Genomic DNA, 19,864 nt, shown 5'->3' on the forward strand with positions numbered 1-19,864 from the left:
ATTTAATATTGCATTTAGCGTTTTTTCTGCGATTTGTTACACTCCGTGAGTTAACAATTGAGGAAATGAGATGCAGCCGCGGGGAAATGATGACGAAATACAATATGGTAATAATTAAAATGACTACCTGTGGAATAGGCAGAATTTGTTGTCTCTGTTGGAGTTCTTCGAATTGGGCTGACACCACTACAGCCAAGGTCGTCACCATCATGGCAATCTTTAAACACCTGGAAATAAAACATAAAATATATGGTCAGTCGAACACTTTAGTAATTTTAAGTTAGATTATAAAGTACTTATTGAAGCTTTGTTAAAGTTCCATCTTCAATTACATTAGATTGAGTTTTTCACATTTAAAAAAATAGATTAATTGAAGGAGGTATATTTGACACGTTTTTTTCCCATATGACCATTTTTCAATAATGACGTTTTTTTTTATTTTTTTTTATTTATTTATTAAATTTAATACAATATAAGATATGGGTAGTCCCACAAAGCTGTGACAATCAGCTTGTCTGTAGGTTCTACCATTTAATGTTATAACATAATACACATTAGCTTAAGTTTAAATATTAATACCAAATATAATGTTTAGGATAGATAAACGTTTTGTTCATTTATTAACCACTTTTTTGTCAGTTTAGGGCAGGGTTCCTCATTATTTTTCAAGTTAAAGTTTTCGTTAAATTTGTTATAAATCACAGGTATCAAATAGTCAAGTGTTCTGCTACCATACTTTTTTTTTTTTTTTTTTTTTTTTTTTTTTTATTAAGGAGAAAAAACAGATACAGATATCAATTGACAAAAATATATACGAAACATCAACTAGAGAATTCACCTGCATCCAAACTATTTCTCACGAATTAACTTAAACAGCAGAAAACATTTACAAATATTTTCACTTATAAATAGGGGAAAAAATATATACATAAGAATATTATTTTACAAATAGAGATATGAAAGAAATGCGCAATATCCTTTTAAGAATTTACAAATTATTTTTGAAAAAATTTAGAGGGTAAAACAAAAAAAATATATATATATATAAATAGATAAACAATGTTAAACAGAAAGTAAAAAATATATAAATATATTTAAACGAAGTATGTCTAAGTTGTTTACTTTGAACTTTGTAGGAAAACAGTCTTTATTTTCCTACTAAAAGTAGTGCGTGTATCAAAAAATAAGTCAGAGTCCTTGAGGTTTTGATTCTGATTAAGTGATTCGCACATTCTTCTGATTGGATCTCTGACACCAGCATTTGTACGCGTCCTGCTAATGTGGAATAAGTCGTTAAGCCTTGTTACTCTGGGTGGTACTTTGAAGTTTATCAATTTCAGTAAGTCGGGACAGTCAATAACGTTGTTACAGATTTTATACAGAGTCATGAGATCAAGGTATGTTCGCCGGTTAGATAGAGTGGAGACGTTATAACTCGAGAGCATATTTATGTACCCACGTTTGGGTGCGCTCATTCTGTAATTGAGGCATCGCAGAAATTTCTTTTGAATATTTTCAATATTTTGTTTATAGATATCGTAAAGTGGATTCCATATGGAGGTGCAGTATTCAAGTTGAGAACGGACCAGAGTGTGGTAAAGAAGAAGATATGTTTCAGGTTTTCGAAATTCACGGCTGTTTCTGATGACAAATCCTAGCATGCTGTAAGCTTTATTCACAATATTATCTATGTGCGCATCGAAGTGGAGTTTGGAATCTAAAAGTACGCCTAGATCTCTTATACAGTAAACGCGCTCGAGTAAATAATTACCAATACAATAGTTGTGTTTGATAGCGTTGTGATTTTTAGTAAAACTTATTTGTTTACATTTATTGTAACTTAGGTAAATTTTGTTTTCATTGCAAAACGTTTCGAACCTTACTAAGTCGCTTTGTATGAGAAGACAATCGTTTAAATTTCGAACAATGGCAAATATTTTTATGTCGTCAGCGTACAAAAGATATAAACAATGCATGGAACATTTAGTTACAGTGTTAATAAAAAGAATAAACAACAGCGGACCCAGGATTGACCCCTGTGGCACGCCAGAAGTAACTGGTTCCCATGTAGAAGTGTGTCCTCGTAATGATACGGCTTGTTGTCTTTTTGTTAAATATGAGATAAACCAACGTAATAAATTTCCTCTAATTCCGTTGTACATAATTTTTTTAATAAGAATAAGGTGGTCAACCTTGTCGAAAGCTTTTTTGAAATCGCAATATATTGCATCTACCTGGTGGCCTCGATCCATGCTAGTAAATAAGAAATTTGAGTAAATAAGTAAATTACTCGTGGTAGATTTGCCTTTTACAAACCCGTGTTGTTGTTCAGTAATTTTGGCAGCAAGCTGGGGATATATATTGTCATGGACAAGTCTTTCCAATAGTTTAGGGATCGCCGAGAGAATGGATATTGGCCTATAGTTTTCCACTCTTTGACGCGAGTCACCCTTGTGGACCGGTATAATATAGGCCAACTTCCACCTATCAGGGAAAACCCCATCACTCAGGCATTTATTAAATATTATGGTAAGCGGCACACACAGTGACGACGCAGCAGATCTAAGGAAAAACGCCGGTATTCCATCGTGACCCGCACCCTTGTTTATGTTTATCGATTTTAGACTCGATTGCACTTCTTTTTCCGTTAGTTTAATTGTGTGAATGTGCGCAAGTCCAGAGTCCTGAACTTCCTCGAGTTGGTCAATGTTAATAATTGGGTCATTGATAGAGGAAGAGTCATTGATAGAATACTTATTTGATATTAGTGGAATTTTTAGGCCTTTTTTTCAGTAAATCTTGTTTTGTGACTATGCACCAATGGCTTTTTGTACGCATTTTCTCCCGCATTATCCATAATTATAATAAACCAGAGAAGCCCTTTAATTGGGAGTAGGCCCTCAGAGCCATACAGTAATTTTAAGTTGTTTCTATGTTTGTAAATGCTAGGTTTAACAATTTTTTTAATTATAGCAGTTTGTAGATTTTGAATGTATTTAATATTAATATTACTCGAGTGTCCCCAAGTTCGAATTCCATATCTAAGTATTGATTCGACCATATAATGATATATAAGTTTGAGAGTACATCGAGGCAATACAAATTTTAATTTATAAAAATTACTCGCCAAACATCGGAGCTGGTTACAAATTTTGATCACACTTTTGTCCCATTTAAAGTTATTGTCTACGATTATGCCAAGGTATATACTTTCGTTAGCAAAATCAATTTTTTCACAGCAGCAAATATTATCCATTGTTTTATGTATACAATCAAAATTATGTGCAGTTATTTTAGGTAAGTTCCACATTTTCAAGCTCGGTGATCTTATATACATGCATTTAGTTTTTTTAACCACGTGAGTGGTTTACTTATGATAATGACTATATTATTTTGACATTTTAAAATTTTTTGTAAAATATAGAATCTCCTCGCTAGTATCCTGTACTGAGGCCATAAATGAACGACTGAGGCTAACTAGGTTTTGGATAGAGGATTTATAGCAATTTCTATGGTTCAACTTCAAGGTATGGGTAGAGTATTTTCAGTAACGATGTTTTTTTTAAATGCTAGTTATTTTACGGATAATTCCTTTGCTGGACATAATGTAGTTATTCATTGATTTAATTTGTTTGATACTAGGCGGGAGTTTGCTGTTTAACTTTACACAGCAAACCAATTCAGAGCTTATTTGTCCAAAGGTTACATTTATGTATATTTAACTTGTCTATTTATCTTGCTCTGGTTTTATGATCATGTGAAATGTTTTTGTCTTTTTTTTAATTTTGGGTGACTAGATAACCCATTAAAATGACAATTCAACACACCTACAAAAAGTGATATTAAGTCATGAAATGTGATGAAATACAACTAGGTTACGTAGGTTAGGTTTATATAATTTTTTCATCGATTTTATATCACTTTTTAAGGGTGTGTTGAGTTTATCATAGAACCTTTCAAATGATGAACCAGAATGTTTTTGGCATAGCTTTTTTGTATACTTGGAACTTCGAATTGTTCAAAGATTTCTGTTATTGACGTAGTTACGTAATTCAATGATGAAGATATTTTGAAGTTTTTTTTTACTTTGGCCGTGATTTTTTGGAACGGAGTTCTAGTTCCTTGAATCAGTAGTTATTTTTGTGTGCAGATAATTTTTTGTTTTGTTTCATGTCGGTTGTTTAGCGATACGTAGCTACTGATTTTTTGGCAGTTTTATATTTGGAATATCGTAAGATCAAAGATTTCGCCAAAATATGTAACAGGGTACGACAAATTATTATTATACTGTATAGTACCTACCTACGACTCTGACGTTAGTGAGTAGGTACGACAAAACGTTGTCGTTTTTAAAATGAATGCTCGATTCATAATAATTAAAACATCAGCTAGTTATGTCACACGATGTAACAAATATGCACAAAAAATAATTTACGCAATCTATTATGCTGACCTATTTTATGAATCAATGTTTGCGTTAAGTACAATTCGCATCCAATAAATTAGGTATTTATTTATTCATTAGGTAGATTAAAACATGTCAAAGAATATCACGCCGTCATGGGCGTCTACAAAATAATTATGTAATGGTTTCATAAGTAAAAATAATAGTCATGCTACAAATCGTTTAATGATCTGATTTATATTGAAGTATGGACAAAGTCACACCTGTGACCAGCCACACGTAGAGATTCTGTTAAGACCTAGTTCTGGGATAATTCAGCGTGTGTCACCTTGTTTGGTTCGTTTTTAAGGTAGGTAAGTATTGCAAAATAAAATGAAAGTGAAAAGGTTTTATAAACGAGTCCACATGTGTCCCGGGGCGTTGCAGGGCGGTCTCAACGGGCTGTAAAGGCACCGCGAGAAAACCCATTTGCATTAAAGTTAATGTCAAGACAATGCACTCGAAATGCGTAGCATGAAATGCAACATGCCACTTTTAACTTTTTTTTATATAACAAGCAACACTTTTTAAAGATCACATAAATTATTTTTTGTCCGTGACATTTATAGCGGGTTCAGATGTGTCAATTTTAGTTGATTAACTCGACACCTTCTTTCGACAAATTTGATCAAGTTTTTATTTAGAAATCTTGTCATTCAATGAAAGTTGATCAGGTAAAACGAAGGAACAGGAGAGTTGGTTATTTATGGGAACAGGGTTCCCGACATTGGACGTGTATGGATAATAGGTAGCAATAAATTCAAACGTAAAATAAATATCGGTTCCATCACAACTCAACACACCTTTGAAAAGTGATACATAGTAATTAAAAGAGATGAAAAAACTCACCTATAAACCTAACTTAACATAACCCATTTAACCAAGTTTTTTCATCACTTTTAATGACTTTTGTGTTGATTTGTCACCGTTGTCCTGTTTCCTAAATATCAGTGTAACGGTGCGAGAGATTATAAAATTCCCATTTACAATTTATTCATCCTTACCTTTATAGTGCAAGCAGAACTAACTGCCCTCTGAGTCTTTGATTTGCGCCAGAATCTACTAAAGAAGAACTTAATTTCCCCACGAACAAAATATTCTTGTTTACTCCACCACATATTAGCTCTACTTCTATCCTTTCCATAGACCAGTTATAAAAAATTTCTCCGGTCACACAATATGCGGAGAAAACGTTTTGTGTTGTATTTCAACTGCTCACAAATTAACCCACAATTTCTCATAATACAGGGTTTTCCAATAATAAGTGTTATTTTGAATAGCCCGTTATTTCGGTAGATGTTACTTTTGAAGCTGTCATTTTTTGTTATTTGACAAGTAGAAACTACGCCATTAATAAAATTAGAACGATACATGCTTCAACAATGCATTGAAATTATTAAAATTCACTTGAGTGAATCAAATGCAAATCATCTTGAGTGATGAGGCCCATTTATACCTCGGTGGCTTCGTCAACAAGCGAAATTGTCGCATCTGGGGCTCGGAAAATCCAAGAGTTATGGTTGAAAAGCCTCTCTATCCTCACCGTGTGACTGTTTGGAGCGGTTTATGGTCCGGCGGAGTCATTGGACCTTAATTTTTTGAATTGAATGGTATTGATCTGGACAACGTTTACTTTCAATAAAAGGGCGCTACGTGCCACACAAGCAACGAAACCATTGATCTTTTACGATTGATTATCAAAATAACACCTCTTATTGGAAAACCCTGTATTTAGAGTATTTAATATGTTGCTAATAACTTGGACATATCCAAAGAAACAAGAAATTACCTCTTCCTCGACTTATTTTTAAATATTTATAGTAAAAAAATAATTTTATTTTTTAATTATAAACTAATGTTTATAAGACAAGGTTTTTATGCACAGCACAAAAGATAACAAATTATTATAAGCAATAATTAGTCGCCTGAATTATTCTTACTAATAAACTTGTCTTATAAATATTAGTTTATCATTAAAAAATAATAATATTTGACTAGTCAAAATATATCACCAACAAATGTAGATATAATGTCTCGACGCCAACTAGTGGAAAATTTAGCACTAACAAAGACTTTCCCACAAAAATAAAGTTAGTTGTTTACAGGTGAAAAAAAATAATAAGCAGAAATTTTTGATTCAAGTACATAGTACATATTGAATAATTTGGCGGGTTGGGAATAAGCCGATGTAGCTCAGTGGTTCAGAGCACCTGACCGGATTTCAGAAGGTGATGGTTCAATTCCTGTCGGCGGAATTTATTTTTACTCCAGAGATATTTTCAATTTGTATGGATATTTCAGACGACTAATTATTGTTTATAATAATTTGTTATCCTTTGTGCTAAAAAAAATATGTTTCATCATTTACAGAAAATATGGTGCAATATACATAGTAATCATTTTAAGCTGGCTCTACACTCGCGCGCGAAGTCGCGCCGTGAATTCACGCCGTGAACATACGCCGCGATCTGCGCGTGAACTGTGTCCATCCACACTCGCAAAGCTTCAGTCTTGTTCGCCGCAAACCCTTTGTCGCGGGCCAAAAAACCGACAAAAATCGGGGAATGGCGCGAAGCGCGAATGCGAAGATTGCGAAGGCGTGAACAAGATCCACACTCGTGTTTCACGGCCTTCGCGGCCGTTCGCGCCGCGAGTGTAGAGCGCGCTTTACATATAAGATGTAGCACTATAGTAGAGCTAGGCTGGGCGATGCATTATTATGTATGTTATTTCTTTATTAATGATCTTAAAGCATTCACTTTATATTTTCAGTGTTTTCGAAATGAAATTTAAAATCATTATAGTTATTTGTATTTCTGATACTTTCTGGTAATGTATTAAAAAACCTTTCTCCAAGATATTTATAGTTGAATTGCACATTTTTTTTACATTTTTGATGTTTGGCAAAGATTTCTATTTTTCTTATGGTGCAGTTTTATTTAATTGTAAATGTATTTTTATCTATCTTTGTAAATTTCTAATGTCACATGGTAGAAGTTAAAGCATTTAGTTTTCTGATTTTAAATTCTTCGATGAAAAACATTAGAACGTAAGCTGCTTGAGCAAATTGATCAACAATACCTGAATAATTTGACAATTTTTTAAAGGTTTTATACTAGATACATCAACTTACATGTTTGGTATGTTCATATCCAAAGATATTAGAAGAACGAGATGTGCTACGCGCAGTTCGTACTGAGTGGAATTGTTTTGCCGAGTGTCGCCGGTTTTGTTCACCAATACTACTGCACACCTTCGCTTACGCTAAGGCATCGCTAAGGTATCCGCACTAATACATAGAACAGATTTCTGTTCGTACACGTCCCGATACCGTTCAAAGTACCCTAATTAGTTAGTACTCCGGCTACGGTCCGGCGGCCAACATAGCATATCTCGTTCTTCTAATATCTTTGTTCATATCTTAGCCGCTTCATCAGAAATGTAATATAAAGCTCTCTTAAATTATAATGATAGGAAATATTGGGTCAAAACGAGGAATTAAAAGATTGTTGGGCTTGAAATCCTCTCTACTGTGCAATAGTTACGTACTTTCGATCGTGGAACTTTAAAAGTAATGATGTACCTATTGTGCCATCACTCATCACTTTCAAAAAAACTTAATAAAATAATATCAGAAAAAAAATGTTTTAGGTAGGTACCTATTGAACTGCGAGGAGATGGTACTTATCCACCAAACTCCCTCTTACTTGGCAGCTCCAGTAACCCAGTAAAGTACAAATAAGTACATATATCTACCGGTTTACCACCTGGTGTCGTCACGTAACGTACTCCTACCGCGTAGGTACCTTCTCCAATGCGTCTGCATTCTGCAGTCTGCTCGCCTCCGAAGTGGGAGCAATAACAATATTTATGTCTTATATCATACACAAGAATCATTGGACGATAATTTACAAAGGTAGGTACTACTCCTTTAATATGTTCTTATCGACATGCAATACCCATATTTTAAAAAGCCAAGTAATAAGGAGATTTCCGCATCTTTAAATTACCCTCTTATATCATTTTTCTTTCATAATTTTGGTGCATTAAGGGAAATATGACGTAAGTCCGACATTTTATAGGGAAATGTTTACTATTTAAATTGAAAGTTTAATTGAACATGTTAAAAAAAATCAGGAAAATTATGACAAAATACATCTCCCAAAAACCCGAAAATATAACCATAGAGAATTATATAAACTTTTAGTACATTCCTAGCATATCGAAACACGTGTTCATGCACCTGCACCATGCTTTGATAATATATAATGAGGAAAAATATTAATATTTTTATAAACACGCGTTCCCACAGCGCAATAATACATTCCTCTCTTACTACAAGTTTAACGGAAAACATATCAATTCATTCATTCATTGCATTCCTGTTTTTAACGGAATAATTGTAAAAGTAATAAATTGTATCTTAACAAATTAGCAATATTTTTTATCAGTACGTTTTCTCCGTATAGGTACCTAATACTTTTTAATTATTTGTACCCAAACTTAAATGTAGGTACATATAGGTATACTATCTATATATATCCTTATTTTATTGGTGATTGAAAAACCACTGGTAGTATGTTTTTATTCATAAAAAGTATTTTTTAAATAAATTTTCAATCATTTTATGTCATGTTATTATTATTTTCATTGGTACGGCATTTCAAATTCTGGCAAATTTATGCAAAAAGCTAGAACTAAGTAAACAATTATATTTTCATACTACGTAACATGACAATATAGTTATGTTTATTAGAAAACTGAGTAGGTACGTAATACCTACCTACATACTATTTTAATTTTTTTAAATTTAATTCGTAACTTTCGAAAAGAGAGAATGATATGTGCGTGCTACGTTGAATAGTAAATTAATTAAATAAAATAATTTGGTAGTTTTGTCAACGATCCATTACAACGCTGCGGTAAACAAGCAAACTCATTGCCCACTGGAAAACTAACATATATCTCTTATTATGAGTCATTAATTCACTAAATTATTTGAAATAATAGCTATTGAACAGACAACAGACAGTGTTAAATTGATAGATTGAACTATGCTAATGCGTTTATGTACTGAAAACTCTGAAAAAGTTTCCTATTATAGTAAAACGAATTGCGGAAGTGTGACTTGAACAAGAAAAATGGGTGTAATCTACCTAGATTGTAGATATTTGTACTTACCTAGATAATTTACCGAGTCAATGCCTACCTACTATGCAAAAAGGTATTTTTTTAGTATTTCAAAGCCTGCGCGATGGGAATCTAATTACAAATTTCATCTTTTTATATCGCAGATTTAGAAAATCATTCCTAAATTCATTTCCTAACAAATTATTATTCGCTGCAGTTTATTATAACACCAGCAAAACGAATAAGTAACAACTCGTTGTCTAATAATAATAATATTACTGATTTAAATTGCATAAAAATAATTTGAATAGGTAGGTACCCATGAAACTTTTCTGTACTTAAATAGGCAGTTAGATAAGGAAGTAGGAACTTACTTTCTAGGTTAAATAAAAATAAATAGTCACCTTCTACACTATTAATTGGTAAGTAGGTAGATACTTGAATGTTTTACATACTGTTTTGAAAATCGACGTTGGTAGGTACCTGCTTATGAATTATTGCAACACTTCATTCAGACTAATTTTCGTATCTGGTAATTTAGCCACGCATCAAACAATAAATCTGCATAGTCATTTAAATAGATGAATCTAATGTTCTGAATCACGATGAAAGTAAAGTTGTTCCGTATTAACAAGCGATGCACAACAAAGAAAAGTGTTTTACATACTTTCATCGTTACTTTCTTTCAATGTCATAAACTTTACCACCTAACACGTCTACTGCCTACGCACTTGCATATTGTTTAGATAAATTTCATAATGCTTCACGTATGGAAGGATAGAGAAATTTCCGCTACTATTAAAATGGCGGTAGGTACCTACTTGTGACGTTGCTTTTATTACGATTTCTGCATTTGTAGAATAAATAGTTTTCAAAAGTAAAAAATCGTTTTTTTTTATGGATTATCATTTTGGAAAACACCTTTTCGTCAAAAAATAAGAGAAATGAGAAAATAATTTTGGAAAACAGTCGAAATCACCTTCATTTTTTTGTAGTTCTAGTTTTGACTTGGGTACGATTGATAAGTGATAATTCAAAACAATGAAATGAATTCTTTGTTATGTAAACATTAAGTCACATGGTGATTTCACCTTTAAAGAACCTTGCCCATAGTAACAATGACGAAGAAAAATTGGTGCCTTTTTTTGCGGCGACTCAAGCCTGACAGAGAATAAAATTGTGGGTATTTCTAAAAATTACCAACCAACCCACGGCAATCAACTTCTGTGACATTGTATTATTGGTACACAAAATTTATTTGAATCTTTTAAATCTCCCTGATGATTTAAGGATGTACGAAACTATGCTTCAAGAAGGATAACATGGCAATATAAATAACCCCATAAATCTTAACAAAATATTTCCTACTATTGATATCATGTCAACTGTAAGAGAGACAGACCGCGTGCTAAATATTCTAGAATCGAAGGTACTAAGTCAAGTAAAATTTGTATGGAAGGCGCTTATAGTTTTCTTCTTTATTCTACGAGTTCAACCAATAAAGAAAGTGCCCCAAATCGTAGCTACCCTAGACATTACCCCAAACAACACAGTAATGGTAAGGTTTGTAAAAATAATAAATAAATGAAAAAATCTTTTTAAATCAGATCTATTTGAATTTCGATTTTCTTTTCTTGATTGAATGAATAAATAAATGAATGGATGAATGAAATGGAATCTGACAAGTGGAAATTAACCAAGTTTCAATTTGGGAGGATTTGTATCAGCAATGATCATTTTTCTCCGTGTGGTTTGGGGAAAGAGTATATTTGAAATGCATTTTTTGTATTCTGCAGAATATGGTAAGTGACTTGTATTCCACCGTATCCAATGAACCGGCAAGCTCAAACAGAGTGTGAACGCAGACCGCAAACTTTCACATCAACTAAACCTTTTTTTATTCACTGCTCGATATTAGTTTGAATATTTTACATGATTTTATACTTTAGGCGAAATTAAAATGAGCATGTGATTAAAATTAATGATATTATTTGAAATTTTATCTGTGCTTTCTGTTTTTCTTTTAATCAACATTATCATGCTGTAGAAAGAGCATGCGGTTAAAGGGACTTTTTCCCGGAGTTAGTGTATATAGCAGTATAAATTAGTAGCGGGGATTAGTACCAAACCCTACTAAACCAAAACATCCTAGATCACAAGGCCGGGTCACTGAATCAAATCAACCTCCTAACTTGTATGAGAACCTCAAAAAATGTATTTTTATTTATTTTTTTAAATTATCTACAACATTTCAAGATGTTTTAATGTATAGAATAAATTGAAAAAATAATTTAAAACGACACTTTTTGCAATATCCTATACAAATTAGGAGGCTGCTTTGAATGAGTGTCCCGGCCTTGTAATCTGGAGATTTTGGCTAAACCCAGTTCAAAAGTCCGAAAACAGGTCTTAACTGTCAGTTAATTTTCTACATAACGGCCAGAATTAATAAAAGATTCCGATGTTATGCGTCATTATGCCAACATCACCCAAAATGCCATTACAATTTAAAAGAAATCAATAAATTCGTGATGCTTAATATCGGTTTAAATTTAAGACCAAAATTCGATTATTTTGTAGATAATACTATTTACTTTCTCTGGTAAAAATGCAATTCATTTGTTCGTCGAAAGTTATTTTTCCACTCGTTGAAAGATCTTCAAAATTTACGGTAGGTATTGAAAATGAGTAATAAAACGTTAATTTTTTACTCTCGTGATTGTCGTGGCAAAACCCGGTGCACGATATTCTAATAAAAGAAGTTAAATAATTATTTCACGAAAATCGTACATTTTTCCCATGCCCTCCAATGTTTTATAATTTCCATTTAAATTGGTACCTTTCAATATTTTATTTACACTTCTCAACCACACGGAGAATATTGAGTATTGCTAATTTATTAACAATCTCTTTAAATTATTGGTAATCCGGGTAAAACGAAATTGCAGGCCTTTAACGAATGAATTTACTGGTTTCCTGATAAGCTTTTTAAACACGTGTTCCGACATCGTGATAATAGATTCGTAATTTACTATAATAAATGAGCAATACTCATTTTTATACGTGCTGGTTTCGTTATACCCTACGATGCTTTGGGAGTAGGTAATTAAGTTTATAAATTTAAGTGCAAATGGTTTCCTGTTGTCTATTAAAAGTAGGACTATTCATTGATGTATTATATTTAGATGAGGCACGAAGCGAAACAATAGGTTCTACTTTTTTACCTCCAACTGACCTCCAGCGCTCCCAAGGCTCTAAAAAAACTACCGAATCTGGTCTACGCGGACCGCTTATCGCGTTCTAATAATAGTAGAACACGTTTCGACGAGATATTAGTATGCAATAGCACATCTAATTGTATAGCTCAAGGCTGCCCAACCTTTTTAACAGTTGGGCGAAATTGACGATTTTGAATCACTGGCGGGCCACTGAATACCTGACGGTTCCTATTTCCATGGGGGGGGGGGGGCTGTTACGGAACTTCGCTGAGAAAAAATTCCGCGCACCCAGAAACATCATATGTGATTCCCCACGAAAAAATGGTAATCGAAAATTTGTCGTGTTTTGCTAAATTATTTATAAATACATATTGCAGGATAAAAAAGTGATAGGACAAAAAAAACTAAATTAGGTACCTCGGCAAAGTAAAAATGCATTTTAGAGCCGTGGCCAATCCCATTGGAAACCTTATCATTTTCAATTTATCGCCACTTAATTTGAATGATTAAAAATCATTGTTAAAAACGTGCTATTTCTAATTTTAATTATTTGAAAGTGCTGTCTTATATTAGCGGGACCACGGACCACTTTTTAGTGTTTTCAAGGACCATTTATTGTTTGTATTTCATTTAAAAAATAGTCAACCTGATGAGACAGAGGTTTCCAATCAAACAAAAATTCTATCATATTCTTTACGGTTAAATGGGTTGCAAATATTTGATGTTGTAATAAGCGGGTTGTGATTTCACAAATAATCTACTTCTACCATCGGATGATTGTTACTATTAAATAATAATAATAATCTCACGAAAGTGGCCAGGTATCACGTGAAAAGTAAAGGGCTCATAGGAACGGAACAATGCAGTAAAAAAAGCTAATAACCTACCTTCCTGGTGGAAAGTAGAATACGATACCTAAAATACCTGGCAACTCACGAGAGTAGAAAATAATATAATAATATATAAGCGCTTCATATGCACACTTTATTGTTTTGAAGAGAAGTGATATTGGTAAAACCGGTGCTATTATTAATTTCAGCGAAAACACATAGCCAAACACTTTCTGAAAGCATGACATCCAATATAATAATTGTCTACGTGTGTGGTGAGTATTCAAAAATATATCTGAATATTTCATCGAATCAGTAACTAACGCCTTAAATAAGAAAACACATTTATAGTGAAGTATAACGTCTGGCATGAACGATCGAACGATAGCATCCATGGTCAGTTAGCGATATTTGCAAGCACGGTCAGAATATGATTCCGACAGTCGGTAGACAAATACCGCTACTTTCAGCCCCGCCTCATGATGTCATTCGTTATGCAAAATAACAGGCGTATTAAAGAATTGAGGTGAACTAACTACACCCTTAGAATTGAAAGAAATCATATACACGATCCATAGATTTAATCAATTAATTTTGACAATTAAGACCGGTCAGTGGTTGAGTGGGCATAGCGCTTGGGTCTCAGCCGAGCGTCGCGTGTTCGATTCCTCGGCTGGCTAAGTCCTCCATCACAACACAAGCAACATTTTCGGCTTTCTGTGGTGGTAGTAGGAGATTTTCAAACATTGTTGGGTTATTCGTAACCTGGGAATGTTTGTCTTTCTTTTAAAAAAAAAAAATAATAATTAATCTAAGACGCGATCAATTGATTCCGTTCCAAGTTGGAGAAACAAAAGTTGTTAGTCGTAATACTTATAACACAACTAAATACCTCATGAACTAACTCCCTTTTTAGTGTAAAAAAGCACCAACTGCCGATGTATATTAAAGTTCTTATTTTAATTGGACATTGTCAATCTCTGTATTAGCATTTTTAACTTTTACGTAGTCGTCGACTTTTAGAAATGTCGATTCAAAGACAGATGCGCCAGTGTTGCCAACGTATGTCAATTTGAATTAACAATATTGGTCTGGGTATCAAAAGCGAGACCGTGCTCGGGAAATCGGTACAAAATCGTCGATAATTTTGCCGATCGATCCGATATTGTAAAGTTGTGATTTACTGTGCTAGACTACCGGATGATGCTAAACTTAATGTTTTGTGCCATTTTAAAAATATAGGATATTGCCAGTGAAGGTATAAATAGAGTAGTAGGAAGGTACCACGATGGTCTGATGTTCTAAGGTAAGGCCGGAATAAAAAAAGGATAATTGCATTGCACATTTCATTTCTGATTAATGAGATATTCACTGATACTCGGTGGGTGGTGGGTGATGACTACCTACTCCCAACATCAGCTAAATTGAGGGAAGTGCACAGTTATTAAATTCTGATGAAATCTCATAAATTCCGTAGTGAATTGCGCGCCACATTATCTAAGATCTCGAAAGGTAAACTACACAGATATAATTTCAGACATTAGTAAGTAAATAGCTCTTGTAAATTTACTTTGATTGCTAAGAAGGGCTTTAACGATAATATTCTTCAGCATAAGTAAGCAAAATATACACTATAGCACAATAAATCCACAGATTGCAATGCGATTTTATTTGACAGGTAAATTAGATGTGAAACCATTTTTTTTCAGTGATTTAAAGTCTATCTTGATATTTGTAAAGTAAATTAATTATTTGTAATAAATTTGCGTCGAAACTAATTTATTGATATTCATTTTACTATTTACTACTTATGTATTACTGGAACAAATCAAAACAAAAAAGTTTCCGTAGAACAGGCAATCTGCTTAGCTAGGCACTAATATCGACCTGGGTACCTGGCACAGTCGATTTACAAAGGATTTGTCAATAGTGTCGATAACTTGTCATCGTTCCCGAGCCGACTACAGACCGCCAACCAACAAACGACAGTTCACAAAGACTGTTGTGGTCTTATTTTATTCGCTGTCAACTGTTGTTTGTGGTTCCATGCTAACTCAACACCGTGACTATTCAACACACTTTTAAAAAGTGATATAAAGTCATTAAAAACGATGAAATTTTTTTTTAACCTAACATAATCTAACCTAATTAACCCAGTTAATAAAGTTTTTGTTTCATCACTTTCCATGACTTTATATAACTTTTTAAAGATGTGATAAATTATCATTTTGATGATTTATCCGGTCACCGTTGTTTGTACGTTAGTGATCTGCAGTTGTGCTCGGGGACAATGACAAGTTATCGACATTATTGATAAATCCTTAGCCGATCGACTGTGCTAGGCACCCCGACAAGGCATAATCACGACACCTGTACACATTTGAATAAAATACACATGTAATATGTACGATATTGATAAATTGTTACTATTGACTGAAAAATTAGAAAGATTAATGCATACTACTTTTGTTAATAGGTTCACATTCATTGTCAGTAATCAAATGTAATGTTATGTTATAAATATACATAGTAATGTATCTTTATATGTGAATTCATGGCGAGTAGTTACCCGCGATCCATATAGCGTATGGATTTTCTTTCTAAGACGAGCTACGAAAGTCAACAATCCAGTAGGAATGTGGCTATTGCAGTAACAGAATTAAAAATAATAGACTACTTTATTGACATCGTGGAAAGCTGTAAATTCTTAAATCACGGCGTCAGAACGGACGAGCATAGCATGACAAGAGGTTGGGGGCTGCTAAATGATATGTGTGTATGTATGTATGCATACATATATATATATATGTGTATGTATGTATGTATACATACATACATATATATATATATGTGTATGTATGTATGTATACATATATATTTGTATATATTTGTATATCTTTGTATGAATATGTATGCATCTATAAATATGAATAAGTGTGTGTGTGGATGTATGCGTGTACACGCGTATTTACGCGCTCATACATGCATGTACACTTACACAACCAGAAAAGAGAGTTATGTATTTGATCTTTTCCTGCATAATATTAGACTTCTAAATTTTTTTTTTGTTTTTTTTTTATTTTTATTTCTTCTTTATTCTTTTTATTTTTTTTGTCTTCTGCTTTCTACTTTAAAATTTTTATATTTTCTATTTCCATTATAATTCATTCTAATATAATCTTTCATACTTTAAACATGTATAAATATTTAATTCATATGTTAACACTAGACCTCACATACTAACTATTGTATACCATTGATCGCCACGAGACAGGCAGTCGCCTAGTGTGGTGATTTAATGTATCACATGTAAGAAAATGTATTATTGTATTATCATGTATTCTATAAATAAATAAATAAATATCTCTAGTTCTCTTTACATTTTCAACATTGGCCTTGAATATTTCCTATTAGGCAATAACTACTGTAAAATGTATTCTCATTTGATTATAATTTTTTAAAGTTATATTCGCATGATATTATAATATAATTAATAAATGTGTGTAAATAAAAGGCAATGTCCGTGTGTGTGTGCTAGGGCAAGACTAAAAAACTGAATCTCCACTGAAAATTTAAAAAAGTTTGTTCGCTATTATTAGTGCTAGGAGTGTTTAAATAGTAGTTAGAACAGTAGACGAAGTCGGGGACGCCCGAGAAAGACTTAATGCATTATCTGTGCACTGAATTGAGATACGCAATCGAACTAAAGACAATAAAATCTAGATTTTATACAGTAACAGTATGGAGAATGGTAGAATATAGACGGGGATGTCCATTGAAGACTTAACGCATTATCTCTTCACTGGAATGAGACATGGAGACGAATTAAAGTCTATAATGCATTTTTTTACAGTAACACTGTGGATTTAATTATACTACATGAAGTGAATGGTAAAAAAGTTTGGAACGCACGAGACATACGTGCATCAAATAGTTATCTGTGGTAAAACGAGGCGTACGTGATGATCGAAGAAAGGTTGTAAGGAGAATGTGTGACGAGGAAGAGGATGGTGGAAGAAGTAAGAAACGCCCGGAAAAAGAAATTGTTCGATCAAGTGAAAATAAAATAAATAAAAAAATAAGCTTTTCAATTCTTTACATCAATATTATGTTCACCTTTAAAACGCACCTAATGTTCTGGTGTCTACACTAACATTCACAACTTTACTCCAAACATTCATAACACCGAGCAAAGCTGGGTACGCGTCAGCTACTCTGTAGAAAAAAATCATGTAGGTACCTAATTCGATTCCACTAAAATCTACTACTAAGTAAGGTCAGAACAGTGAAAAACTTGACTTATTAACATGACATTTGTTTGGTTAAAACGGTCTTAAACTAGGCTCAAGGCCGGCTTTACCACGCCAACTTTAACGGGCTTGTAAAGATCTAATTAGTACTGCTATTTAGCTTTTGATTCAAAATTAAATGAATAAGTTGGCAGGTTTATTTTAACATTTCCAAATTCTTTTTATACGGAAATTCATCAAAGCAAATAATGGTCAGTATTTCATAATAAAACCGTTACTAAAAGTCGAGAAATAAGGAAATCATTTCTCCGATAATAATAAAAAAATATCTAGGCTGAAACCTTAACATAACCTGTTTGTTTATGTTTGCCTACATGTTTGGTATTCGTTCTAGAATGTGCCTTTTATTTTGTAAACGGTTCACTAGATGTGCGTGTGTACAATCATGCATCTACATCACATGTGAACCAAAAAATAAGGCATTAATGCATTTAAAAGACACTTACGGCACACCAATAAATTAAAGTTCTAAGTTGTATAACAGTTGGATAATAACATCATAATCATAGACATATGAATATTAGTAGACCTGCCCTAAGTGATTAAAAGCGTATTATCCCCACTCCCCATACCGGTTCCATTGAGCCGGCTGGGCTCGCATATGGCCTCAAGTGAAATTTGAAAACGTGACGTCATCATTCTTGTGCGAACTATGGTCGAGGCATCATCGGTTCATTTTACGAAATAAAACGGCAAAATGTTGACTTGTGATATGAAAACTTGTAAAAATAGATGTGAAAAAGAGAATAAACCCAATTTTCGTATTACATTCCGTAAGTAAGCATTATTTTACTTTATTTTAAGCTTATTCACACCGTATTATATGGATCAGTTTTAGAAACATATACTATCACATCACAATGTAGCGATTCTCAAGTGTGCTCATCGTTGTTTACTGGGGTAAGTAAATTATGAGACATTTGTAAAAGTGTCTTAACTAAATACTCTGAAACTAACTACGACTCTGAAAATAGAAGCTGCCTTACTTTGCCGAATTTGGACTTCGCAAATTAGTTCATAACGTGGCGAGTAATTTGCGCTCCCATGTAGAAATGTCTATTCATTCAAAAGCAGATTTTACTTTTAAGAACTAAATGGTGATATTATAATGCGAGATGCCTATTTACTGTCAGATTGATTTATTGACGTATCACAGTCAGCCTTACTCCCTTCGTTCTTCAACAGTTGATTTTACCCCTCGCCATTATCTTCTCGTCTATTAATTCCTATGTCTGTGGTCATAATTGAGAATAAGGATAGGTCTATATTATGAACATGTACAGCTGAGCAACATAATTAGGTACCAGGTCGATATTGTTACTTCATACGCTTTAGATTGGCCACCTGGCAAACTGCATCCTGTGTCATTAATCACTGTTCATCGGCCAAATTTAAGACATAATAAGATGCTATACCTATTTATACCTACACCTATAAACTACACAGGAATCTCTAGTATTACGCGAATAATAATTGGTTATGAACGCGTAGAAAGAGACAGCTGATTTGGATAATTACTTACCTGCACTTGAAAACTCTATCCATGCATAACGGAACAGTATGTGTAAATTTATTATATAAATGCTGTCCTTGATAAATTTCTAAAATTTATGATCGTCGCAATTTTTCAACAATATCTAAAAACTAGATGATTTATAGCTCCTTAAAAAATAGCTGTTAGCTTTGCGCGATTTCTCATCTCGATATAAACCTGGCACCCAATTTATAGATAAACGAGTTGATTTATTACAGATTAAACCACCCAGGTATATTATTTAATAATATTCCGTAATGATTTTTTAAACGTTATTTGATGTTTCTCATTACGAAAAATATACCACAAAAATTAACTACGCTTTATAAATTAGAATATTGTTTCAGTTCCAAATCGTTTTATTGTTTTTGTAACTTTTTACCATAATTATTTATTAT

The 19,864-nt window shown here is 33.0% G+C and overlaps 1 protein-coding gene across 1 annotated transcript in view; it reads right to left on the minus strand.

Moving 5' to 3' along the window:
- The window catches only part of LOC149424023 (uncharacterized), a 36,947-nt gene that overhangs the window by 12,623 nt on the left and 4,460 nt on the right, over positions 1-19,864 (minus strand). The window contains exon 2 of the mRNA XM_089651215.1: positions 128-227. Within this exon, the coding sequence (XP_089507341.1) occupies positions 128-227 (100 nt within the window). The remainder of the gene's footprint in view (positions 1-127; positions 228-19,864) is intronic.

Source organism: Hesperophylax consimilis, chromosome 4 (assembly GCF_061612785.1).
Source record: "Hesperophylax consimilis isolate HC1 chromosome 4, BYU_Hcon_1.0, whole genome shotgun sequence".
NCBI classification, from domain to species: Eukaryota; Metazoa; Arthropoda; class Insecta; order Trichoptera; family Limnephilidae; genus Hesperophylax; species Hesperophylax consimilis.